Genomic DNA, 12,693 nt, shown 5'->3' with positions numbered 1-12,693 from the left:
ATTACTGCCCGTGGACTGACCCTGAGATGCAGCTGGATCTGTTCAAGCCATGCTTAATAACCAAGGGGAAACTCCAGAATGGGTTAAATCCTGGTACTTTGTCAGCACCTGCAGACTGAACTCATCCAGAGAGACTGTCCCTTTTTTTGCAACAGCAACAAAAAAGGTAAGAAAGGAGAAGATGTTCACTCCTCCTTTGGAGCAGAACTTTGCTAACATTTTCTCTTGCTCAGTGTGATGGGTATTTGCAACGCAGTGTGGTCTGGAAAGAACTAAAGTAGGGCACGACACCTTTGACTAAATGGGTCCATGGCCGTTCTCCACCAGGGAAAAACATACTAGTTGCGAGGGCCCTGTATTGTCTGGGGCTAGGGAAAGAGGAGGCGGGTCCCTCATCTAGCCTGGTAGGCTGGGAAAGATACTTAGGATTTTACTCTCAGTCATGTGTGAAGTAACAGGTTTGGCGATGAAGAGCAACTATTCAAAACTCAAAGGAAAAAACAGATAAAACGCCAGAGTAACTAAGATAAACTGGCATGCTCTTCAGATGGGCTTGTTTTGCCTTCAAGCTTCAGATTCCCTTAGAAAAAAACCCAGAACTGCTCTTGTGTGGTCCAGCCCATGAGATCTGTGTGCCCAGCTATTCTCTGTGTGCCTCGAGCTGACAGAGTAGGATAGTTTTGAATCCCCAGTGCTGCCCTCCTCCTGCCCTTATGATGGACCCAAAGCCCTGCCTTGCTCTTCTATGATGAAGTTGTTTTGACGCCTCCTTTCCAGTGACCAAGGGTGGTGTCTACTCTTTGTGGGGCTGTGCTACAAGGGAAGGGGGTGTTCCTACTTATGTTTGTGCTGATGACAACGTTCTTCCTAATTGCTCTTATTCCAGAATTTCTTCTAATCTTTTCAGTTATGATTACATATGATTATTAGACTAATTTGTTTCTATATAATCTCACAGCAAATTTTTCACTTTAATTATGTGTTGTTTCAAAGATTTCTTTCTCTAAAATTCAAGGCAGGATGTGTATTATCAATATTGTTGTTTCTATTTAATATGCAGGATGGATGATTTAGTTTCTTGAGGGTACTGTTTGGTTTATGTAAGTGTGTTTCTCTCCAACATAAGGCAGAGTGACACAAAGCTAAATCAGAAGCGGTTAAGTTGCAATGTTGGAAATTCAAAGCTTAGTCATATAAGTCTGTGTTATAACTCATACACTGAGGGAGGTCAAACTGAGTTTCCAGAGACAGTCTTAGGTTAAATATTTCCCAGCCCTTGAATGCTTGATTTGGTAAACTCAAATTTTTAATTTTGACAGGCTTTTTTTTTTTTTTTAAGAGAACAACATATCCCAAGTCCCATCCTGAGGCATCTGCCTCTTCTTCCCCTTTTTACACTTTGCTCTGGCCTCTTTGCCCACCAGGTCCCAGCTCCTTGTCAAAGCCATTTCCCCTTCACAAGCACACTGGTTTCTGCTGTGTCTCCTGGTACAGCCAGTCCCCATCTCCTCTCCTCCCTCAACACTTCCTTTTGGTCAGTGTGACCTCCCTGCTCCTCCACACACTCCTGCATTGGAAGTGGCTGGCAGAGACACTGGCAGACTCATAGGATGGTTAGAGTTGGAAGGGACCAAGTGTGGTTGCTTTCTTCTCTCCCCTCAGTCTTTTCGTTTCTCAACTCCCAGTCTCCAGTGAGATATTTCTCTGCTTACCATCAACCACAGACCCATTTCCCCAGTCTGGTTCTGGTCCTGTGGTTTGGCATAGCTTTTGTCTCTTGCTCCTTCCCTGCTGCGCCAAGCTCACCATGACCATGGGCAAGCAGCTTCCTTGGCATCCAGCGCTCTTGGCCCACAGCCACCCACAGGCAGGGAAGTGGGTCCTGCTGCTCTGCTGACCAGGTCTTTTGTGAAACCCTGTCACAGAAGACTGCGGAGGGTTTGAGCATCTCCATCAGAATGGCATCTCACTGCTCCAGCATGTCTGTACGGCATGCAGACTGCTTCTCCCATCAACATTTCTATTTGATTTAGTACGATTTTCGCAGGGATGACAAACAGCTCTCTCCCCAGGAAGAATGAGTCCTCGCAGGCTAGAAGCCCAGGTGGCTATAGATCTCTGAAAAGACTTCTGTCTTTATTTTTAGTGATCAATGTATTTTTTTCTAGCTTCAGTTTTAGAAATGGATCATCTGGTTTTGGCTTGGTTTTTTTGGGAGTTTGGAGTTGGTTGGGGTGGGGTTTTTTGTTTGTTTTGTTTTGTTATTGGAGAGAGAATCTGTTACGAGAACTGTCTACATTCACAGTTAAAGTATGTAAAATTGAAACAACTTGTCAAAACATTTTGATTCTGCAAATGCAAGTCCAGGCTGTCTTATTCCTTGAGATGGGCTTCTGTGAATCCTAAATGCCACTTTAGTGCTTGCAGGGCCAAGTTGTAAAGTGAGACTAAGCTGGGCATTAAGCATGGTCTGAACAGATAACAAAATGATGGTTATTGCCCTTAGAGAAGTTGTGATTAAAACGTAAAATATACTAAATCAATGTAGATCGTTGAGGAGAATAAATTACACTTACAAGCTTTTAGGGTGCTGGGATCTTGCCTAGGAAAGTTTGATATTGTAGGACAGAAGCGTTTTAAAGATCAACACTTGACAATGTTTATTGTGAGTGTGAGGAATAACATGAGAGAAAGTAAAAAGGGTGCGTGTTCGGAAGAACAGCCCACAGGCAGTGGAGCCTGGCAGCGGTGGTTGATGGTCAGAGCTGACATTTCAGCGTTGATTGGAAGGTGATAGGTGAAAAGCCCTGAAAGTGCAAACACGGGAACTTGATTTATTGACCACAAGAGAAAGAGTCAGTGGAGGGATGCACGTCACTAAAAATCCACACACACCCCCCTGCCCCGGTGCTGGTGCAGAACCGACTACGCTCACACCATCCCATCCCCAGCAATTCCTGTCCAAAGCGGTCTCAGAGGCTTCCGTTGCTGCAGTGCCGGATTCTTTCCAAGGCAGCCTACCACTAGCTTTTCCAGGAGAAGCTTTTTATTAATGCTCATCCTGAGCCTCCCTTGCTACAATTTAAGTTCATTACTGCTGCCATATACAGCTTCAAGGTGGAACAGCGTGGCACTCCTGGGTCATCTTCAACTTCTAATCTGTGGATCGTTTCCTGCGGAACTGCTGTCAGCCTCTCGCTCTGCACCCTCTGTCTGTGCAGCAGATTATTTCTGATTAAATACAGAATTTTGCATTTGCTGTGGAGTAAATTGCAGTTACTTTTCATATTTTTCTATATTAATACAGCTCACACAATCAGTAATAAGAGAAGCTGATCAATTTTTACTTCATAATAAAAATTACTTTCATTTATGTGCATTCATATTGGAGAGTAAATCCGGTGATTCGCTGTAAAGTGGATTAAAGCAGTATTTGAACTACAGATGCTTTTCCTGACAGTTGCGTACATGTAAAACAGAAGCAGTACTTTCATGAAAGTCCTTGTCACTTGCCCATTGAAGCAAATGGGATAAATGGGAGGCTTTCCATTGATTTCAGACTGATTTTCAACATATTAGCTCATACCCTAAGTATGCCACAGTGCTCAAAAGGTGTTTTTCCTTTTATTTGTGTACGTTGCATAACAAGGACAAGCGTTAGTCAGACAGGACAAGATATTTTTCCCTGTTAAGGTCCCAATGCATAGTGGGAAAATGGCACTTCTGTTTATATAATTTTTAAAATTATTTCAGCTTTTTTCTTTCTCCCCCCCCCCCCCCCCCCCCAGAAAATATCACAGCTTGGAAGTTTTTTGAATTAGGGATTCAGCTGGGGATGCATTAAATAAATGTGGTGTGCAACAGTTTACAACAGACCGGACTTAAGTTTTTGATCTCAGATGGCTCGATGGACTTCACATGCCGTCGTTACCGCTAATGTCTAACCCTGACATTTATTTAAAAAAAGCCCGTCACAGAAAAAGTGATAAGCTGTGAGTGATTCTTCCTCCCTGATCCCTTAATCCACCCTTAATTCTGAAACCATCGTTTAGGAAGACAGACTTTTAACTCTTTGAAAGGCTTGCACTGTTCAGATTCATAAAGTTTGGGGAAATCATTAAAAATGAACACTAATCTCATTGCCATGAAGTTGAACAGGCAGATTTCTAAATAGGAGATGAATTCCATATTGAAAATGGCCACACTACACAGAACTGGTGGAAATGCGGCACTGTTACAGTGAGTACAAGACCAAACAGGCTTTCTAATAACTAATTAAATAAAACTGTTATACAAATGATGTGCTCATATGCCCCTTTCTGCACTCAACAGAACAGAACAGGCTGCACTGTGTCTCCTGTCTTCTTCCATTGTCTTGTAGGTACACGTACTTTCATAATTATGGGAACGGATATCTCAGTTGTCTTAAGTCTATTCTGCAATTGCAGCTGTGATGGAAAAGAAGTTTCCTTCTTCTTATCCCCTGTCTGGTGTATTACTGTTATGTCATTATTATTACTACTGCTACTACCACCAGAGTTTATATTCTGGTAGCAGCAAGGATTTTTAATCACAGAACTATATATTTAATCTTCCCCAAAGGAACAGGGGAAGGGACAAAATACAAAATAAACGCAGGAAGGAACAAGACTATGGTCTAAAATGGAATACTATGCAGTTTATTAATTTTGATTTATAAAAATATAAATATGTATCTAAGGATTTGCCTCAGATAAAAGATATTCCAAAATAATACAGTAAAAATGGACTTCACTGATATTTTCAGATATAAAAAGTAAAAAAAAATTTTGTACTTGATGAGTAAAGTGCAAACCATTTAAAATATTGTTAAAAATAACTGGAGCTATTCTATAATTGCTCAAATGCAGCTACCAGCTGAAGATTAAGCTCATATTTGCTCTGTAATACATGTTATAATGTTATGTATACTGTTACTGGTGGTAGTGTAGTTGTCTGTGATGTCAATGCAGTAACATCTTCAGCCAGCTTATGGCTTTCTGTAGAGAAACCCGACTACTGATACCTTGCCAAAAAGTTTTTCTTTCAAGTCACTGATAATTGAGAAGACAGGTTAGAGCACTTGGTATAAAATTCTGGTATCACGTGTCGTGCGTTTGGATGGATAACACAAAAAAAAAAAAAGCAAACCTGAGGACAAATAAGAAGTTGACTAATTTACTTTAATAAATAATTAGCTTAGTCTGTGAGTGCCATATCAGTGCAACACATATTCATTTTTAATGCCATTTGAAATAAGTTGTGACATCAAAATGAAGACGGAACCAAGAACCATTAGGTTAAACTACTCCTGACTGGAAACCTGTTGAAATATGAGGACTTTTCTTTGAATGATACCCAGCTCAAGGGAAATCCACAGGGAATAAATTGTGAAAAAACTTCTAAAGCCTTTTGCCTGAAGTATTTCCCAACAATCACATAAATCACAGGGTTAATGCAACTGTTGGTGGTAGCCAGGGTATAACCAAACTGCTCACCAAAGTTGACCAGTTCCCCCCAGAAGCAGCCTTTGATCACTTCTGTCTGGTATAATATATTGAGGAACACAAAAAACTGGTAAGGCGTCCAGCACAAGAGAAACATCAGTACCACCGCGAAGATCAACCTGGTAGCCTTCGTGCCTTTGTGCTCCTTGCAGCTCTTTGTTCTGAGTGCTTTTCGTTCTCTTGCGTTTTTTTGTAGGGAGCGAATGGTGGAGAAATTCAGGAAGGTGATTGCTGCCGATGGCAATGCAAACCCCACCGTGTTGAATACCAGCCTTTCGGCTGTTGCCCACGATTGGGTGGGGAAGTCAAAAACGCACGCTGAAATATTCCACATGGGAAAGTGTTTCACAGTCCGAAACGTAAAGGTTGGGATGCTGTGAAGGATGCCGATGAACCAGGTGAGCAAGCAGATCCCTTTGGCCATGGTTTTGCTCCGTATCCCTCTGTGGTTCAAGGTGTGGACAAAAGTCAAGTAGCGATCCACACTGACTGCCACCAGCAGGTAGATGCTGGTGTACATGTTTAGGCTGATGGATGCGCTGGTGCTGCGACAAAGGAAGCTGCCAAACGGCCAGTTAAATTCATTCCTGATGTTCTCTGCCCAGAAAGGGAGGCAGGTGAGGAAGATAAGATCAGCAACAGCTAGGTTCATAAGGTAGATTTCGGCTACCTTCAGGGGGCTCTTGTGCAGTGAGTAAGTGAAGAGAACAAAGATATTTCCAAGCATTCCAATAACGCAGACGGTGTCTATATACTTGGGCACTATATAGTACACAATTTCCCACCAGTCATTCAAGTCTGGGCAAACAGTTGAGTTGCTCTTGTTTTCACTCTGGTTTGAGGAGGAAACTTTCAGTAGAGGAGTTTCAGTCATGTTTGGTTTTGTTTTTTTTTTAAATTCTGCTGTGAACGGCAGATGTCTTTGAAATGAGACAAAGGGCCTGCAAAAAAGAAGCATAAAATTCCTAAAGTTGTCTCCCATCAGTGGTGTAAAAAACATTTAACTGCTGGAATTTGTTTGTTAGTGCTCACTGATTATTACAGGATAGATCAATCTATGTTTCATATGTGCAACGGTGAAAAGTTCCCAGTATTGTCAAGGATGGAACTTCCTCCACATCCTATGAAATCTCCTCTCTTTGCTGCCATTGTTTAAACTGGCACAGAGGAAGGAAAGTGCCAATTTAGTGTAAGTAGTCCTGTATGTCTCCTCCAGACTGATGGCAGAAACAGATGTAGCTGACTGTCAGCTCCCTGAGAGCAGCAGGAGTCATGCTGGTGACCCAAAGCCAGTTTGCAGCCTCCCCTGCCCTTTCTTTTACTCTTATTTTCCGTGCTATGCATAACTTTAGCAGGATGATGCCTGTTTCCCAGAGCTGGGAATGCTACTCACTCTCTGAGTCCATCCCTTGTTTGCTTAACTTTGCATTCTTTTGTTCCCTCTCAGTTCCTCCCATCCTGAACTTTGGGTTCAAAATTTCCATTAGATTAGACGGCTTATTGCCCTCAAATGTCAGCAGTTGTACTAATAAAGCACTGACTCCTCCAAAAAACTGCTGTGCTCAAAACCTTGCCTGGAGGGAAGGTCTCTGCAGCTCCAGGTTCACAGCGCTCTTCTCCAGTCCAAATATTTCATTTGGGTTCAGCTGGAGAGAGGGAACCCCAGCATCCAAAGCATTTATGCTTTTATAGCATTGGCAATACCTTTATTTCTCTCTGGTAAATCTGTGAGAGATTGGGCAGGAATGAGAACACGGGTAGAACGTTATCGTCCCGCAAAAATCCAGTGGGTTGCCAGAGCTGCCTCCTGCGGTGACTTTATTCTCCTGGTGTTGTCGTGGTCAACCATAGTGCCCGGGTCTTGTTTTTTACAGGCGTTCAGTCTCAAAATCATTGTGGTAGGCAAGACGTTACTGAGCCTGTGGTGACAGCTAACATTTCAGTATTTCATATCTAAGTGAAGCATGCCAATCATAAAAAAGAATGCGTTTTTGAAAAAAATCAATATTTTGCAATCAGTCATCCTGACTGTTAACTTTCTGCTACGGCTATTTAACTCTGCTCTCTCAACTTCTGTATTTTTGCACCAAGGAGACAGCTAAGGATGGAGTTTCGAAGAGAGCGTTTAGGGCCATCGTTCATCTCTTTTACATACAGGTACAGCCTTTAGCGATGTCTGTATCTGCGCAGCTCACAATACTTATCTCTGTGATGCCTCTAGGAATTAGTTAAGTACTAATATTCCACATCACAGAATTCGGTAGCTAAGGCACAGAACATTTTTCATCACTGCAGAATTAAGTGAGCAGCCAAGTTTTATCTGAGCTCGTAAACTCACTCAAGCTGGCAGTCTTGTCAGGGAGCTGGGCTACAACTCCAAATTACGCAGCTCTGGCTTGAACATCTTCCCTCACAGTAGTCTGAATTTTATCTAGTTCACTGACTGTCTCGTGCAAACTAAGATAACTTGAGAGCATCTAAGACTGCAGAGAAGATATATAGAGCAAATAAATGGCTGATTAGCATCAAAGAGGCTGTGTGAGAGACAACAGGAATCTAGTGTTTTATAGCAGGGGGCTGGCTAAGGTGTGAGAGTAACTGAAGAAAATCTGTAACACTAGATGTCGAAAATAATGTAGAATAAAGATAACAGTTAAACATTCCCTTTTGTAAACAGAATTATTACTTTTACTAAATATAGAGGAAAAAAGAAGTGCTTATTTTCCTTGCTTGACCATTTTCTCGTGATTTCTTGCTAGCAGTTTATGCTAGTCACTTTGCACACTGTGGATGTGATCTCTGGGCTGGAGCCATTAATTCATTCATTGTGGGCTAAATGAAAAACTTCAGGAAAATTTACTTTCCATTGCAACTTAGATTTTAGCTGCAGCTAAATCTGACTTCTTGTCCGGCTAGCAATAGTACATGAAGTTTCTGTAGAGTTTGTCATCGGGAAAATTCCTTCAGAGTCTACTAGCCAGCGTCCGAGCACTACCACAAGCCACAAGCCTTTTATAAACTTAGAGCTCCAGATGTCTTCTTGACAGAAAATGCAATTCATTTTCAGTTGCTTAATTTCATTTCTTCTTCAAAAGCAGTTTTCTTCCATAAGTATTTTTAAGTATTTAGTGCTAATGGACAATTAGCCACATGAATGGTTTTCAATTTATGTACTTAACACATTCTGGTCATCTTTTATGAAAATAATGACATATTTTTCCTACTTTGAACTCATTTCTGATTAACTTCCATGTACAGTGAATCTATCACCGTTATTACTATTAATATGTATTACCCAGTTAGGATCATGTATTCTGGAAATACTAAATAAATACATCTTGAGCTTTGGGAACAATCTTAAAAGTAAAGATTACTTTGCAAGAGAAAATTTTGCAAACAGCTAAGTATGTTCCACTATAAAGAAATTTTGTACAATGAATCACATTCTTACACATAAAGAGAACTAATCCCGACCCTCAGAGTTAGTTTCACGGTGAAAAGGAAAGGGAAACTCTTGCTAGACTGCACGGATCAGAACTGAGAACACAAAAGATTATTCTTTTTATATAAAAAATATATGTGAAATCATTTTAAGAAAGATAAGACATTAAAACCAGATAGACATACCTGCTCCTTGTCGTTCCTTGCAATTTAGGCAAAGTTTCAAATTCAGAAACAGTTGGTAACTAGCAGCACAGAGGTTACTGAGAGAACGCAGAGATGCATCCGGAGGCTCGACTGAGTGACCAAGTGCTGCCTGAGTGTTTTGTTGGCCATGTACGATATGTGTGATGTTACATTTTGGAAGAAAGCCCCAGGATTTTTATTTATTTATTTTTTTACCTCTCCAAATGTTGGGTGTAGTAAAGCCATATGCCGTGACTCTTGTCCTCCCACGACCACTAATTAAAGCTTTCAAGTACAGGTCCTTGACAATTAGAAGTTCCTTTGTGTGATTAACTACGTCCGTAACAATAACAAATTTATCAACATCTCTGAACTGCCCTTTTAGTGCCAATGCACACAAAGACAAACTTTGAACTACATTTTTGTTGTGGTGGGAGCTCCTTCCTCTGCCAGCCGCGGTGAGGACCACGCCAAGGAGCTGGGGTTAAAGCAGAACGGGTGTATGGGACGGGCTGCTGAAGCTGGGACACACTAAACCCCCTGTCACCCTTCCACCATTTTTGAAAACCGATGTCTTTTGCATCCCACTCTAGGTGTCCAAGGCCTGGGTCTCTGTGAACATTACTTCTCAGCAGCGCACGATGACTGCTGTATTTTCTCAGGCTTGAATTACATGTTACCTAAAAAATCTTAATAGCCTACAGGAGATCAATCTCTAAATAACACATCCCACGCTGACTCATTAAGGTAAGTGCAATACAACAGGAGATCTCCGTCATGGACTTTCCAGAACTTCCTCTTTGCTTACGTTAGTGAATTTCTGCGTTTAAGTATTTTTTCCATAAAGAAGAACATTTGAGCAATAAACAGAAAAGTCCGGAATTCATTCTAGCTTGGACGTGAATCTCTAGGAGCCGCCAACATCTACATTTTCTTACAGACTCTGAATAGAAAACGGCAGCTGTCTCTAAAATTTAAATGATAAATAACATAGTCTTACGAAACTCATCACTTCAAAATGGGGTCAAAATATCAGTTTGCCAATCCAAATCTTCTTTGTAAATCTAGTTTCTTATTTTCTGTTGTTTTTCATTGCCATCTTTAGGACTTTTTTCAGCAACGGAGAGAGATTCAAAACTGGGAGTCTATACATTTGGTGGAAATAATAGTGAAACGAACAAGCACTGCTGTAGCTCCAACTCCTAAATAACTTAGAACAAGTCACATAAGAAGCTGTAACTTTTTACAAAAAGGGGATTTAGCATATCATTTCTTTGTGACTTGGGACTTTGTTTCAACTTGTAGAAAACATATAATGATTTGGTTGCATTTTACAGTTTGCACAGATGTTACGGACCACAAATTAAAGGAATGTGAAGGATTAAGTTTAAAAACATCTGTATTAGAGTCAACAGTTGAAAGGTTTTGCTGTGTACGCATAATTAAAATGTATCTCTGTATTGCTGCCTTCAACTCAGGATATTCGCAGCACATTAGTTTACGTTTTAAGCTTATATGATCTTCAGCCACACTGTCTGTGTTGACTTACCTGCAAAAAGTACACATTCCCTAGAGCTGCATAGGGATTTACAAATGCTAACTGGGCCTCTCTGATCAGAAACATTAAACAAATATGTTGATGAAGGAGAAGGTAAGACTGTTTTCTCAATTATTGCATTCACTATGTGGTAGACAAATGGCAGAAATCCAGAAGGTCTCCATAGTTCTGGTTCTTGGTCCAAGAGTCCAGCCATTAAAACTCTTCCTCTTAATGTAGTTGGAGCCGTTAATGATCTGAACAAATTATCTTTTGGGGACAGTATGATTTAACGGTTTGACTTTCTTTATTGAAACAGTTTGCAAATCAACATGGTTATCTGCTATAGCTGTTCATCAGCCCTGGAACAGAAGAAAGGTTTTTTGATGTGACCTGATGATGTAAAATTCTTTCTTTGTTCAGCTTGGTTGGATTTCTTTACATATTCTGTAGACAGTGGTTGCTAAGGAGAGCTTAAACCCTGGTGCAGTGCTTTACAGTTACCAATAAACGATCCTGGTAGCATCACCATGCAGTAATACTCAAGCCCTACTAACTACAGCTTACAGAGGCTGAAACAGCAAAATATGGAAGGAGCCATTATAGACTGGAAACCCACAATGTGCTGATGGAAGAACGGAGTGAAAGGATGATTCAGCAGCTAAAGTGCTGCTTGGGGGTTTGGGAGACCTGGACTGAGATCCTGACTTCTCCACAGAAACCCTACCTTAAAAAAGAGCAACCTTGTGCTGTCCACAAACAGCCACCAGCTCTTTGTGCTAACAGCAGTTAAGTTACTTCTGCATTTCAGGTGAAGCCAATAATCAACCTGAAAAAACAGACAGTGAAAAGGTGAGAATTATCCCTGCCCGTACCTCCTGCAGGCCAGAAACGTCAACCGGCTGTTGATATCCTTGCTGTTCCTCTGGCAAAGGTCCCCAGCCACCTCCACCGGACCGAATGTGGAGTCAGACGTTTGCTGGATAAAGTCTAAATAAAAGAGGCGGCAGCTTCAGGTAAGAGGGAAGATGGGAGCAGCTGAGGGAGGGGGACAGGATAAAGAGGAATAGAAAAGTGATGTGATTACAGTTTGCCATCTCCATCTCCAAGATCCTCAGGGCTATGTCTGCCCTCATCTTCCCAAGAACCCTTCCCATGTTTTGCCTAGTTTCTGCGAGAATGAGGCAGAGCCCAGTGTCTGAGCGCGATTGTGAGCTGCCAGTAGATAAGATGTAGCTTGGATATTATTTCTTGGGTTTTTTTGGTACCCGTGTAAATGGTACATGCCAATACTGCACAATGTGTGATCGTGCTGGGAAGTGGGCAAGAATGTGAATTAAACAGTCTGTGAGCCGACACTGTGCATTCTGGGGGCTGCAGAGAGAGAGAAGCTACTGCAAAGATTTCCGCATCCTTAGCTGTCTTAATTCGGATTTCACCTTCCAAAGGGACTGAGGGTGGTCAGCACCACTCAGAAATGGGCTCTGAAAAGAAAGCTGACCCAAAGCTTTGAAAGTAGGTAATATTCTGTGGTTTCAGCTCACTTTCCTTAGGTACAACAGGAACTGAAAGAAAGCACCTGTAACAGTTACATTTCTGACAAGGCACTCCTGAGTAACAGGGAATCATAGAATGTGTTGGGTGGGAAGGGACCTTTAAAGGCCATCTAGTCCAACCCCCCTGCAGTAAGCAGGGACATCTTCAACCAGATCAGGTTGCTCAGAGTCTCATCAAACCTGGCCTTGAATGTCTCCAGGGATGGGGCCTCCACCACCTCTCTGGGCAACATGGGCCAGTGTTTCACCACCCTCATTGCAAAGCACTTACTAATGTCTAATCTAAACCTGCCCTGCTCTACTTTAAAGTCATTGCCCCTTGTCCTATCACTACATGCCCTTGCAAACAGCCCCTCACCAGCTTTCTTATAGGCCCCCTTCAGGTACTGGAAGGCTGCTATAAGGTCTCCCTTATATGGGCTAGAGAAGAAAATACCAGAAAATCTCA

At 41.7% G+C, this 12,693-nt stretch overlaps 1 protein-coding gene across 1 annotated transcript; it reads right to left on the bottom strand.

Moving 5' to 3' along the window:
• Nucleotides 1-5,313: 5,313 nt before the first annotated feature.
• Nucleotides 5,314-6,414, bottom strand: BDKRB1 (bradykinin receptor B1). The gene has a single exon (XM_063333638.1). The coding sequence runs from the start codon at nt 6,397-6,399 to the stop codon at nt 5,314-5,316; it is 1,086 nt and encodes a 361-aa protein (XP_063189708.1). The 5' UTR covers nt 6,400-6,414.
• Between the last annotated feature and the right edge of the window lie 6,279 nt (nt 6,415-12,693).

Source organism: Chroicocephalus ridibundus, chromosome 4 (assembly GCF_963924245.1).
Source record: "Chroicocephalus ridibundus chromosome 4, bChrRid1.1, whole genome shotgun sequence".
Lineage (NCBI taxonomy): Eukaryota > Metazoa > Chordata > Aves > Charadriiformes > Laridae > Chroicocephalus > Chroicocephalus ridibundus.
The sequence above is the reverse complement of the archived record's forward strand: the minus strand, read 5'-3'. Positions and strand labels throughout refer to the sequence as shown.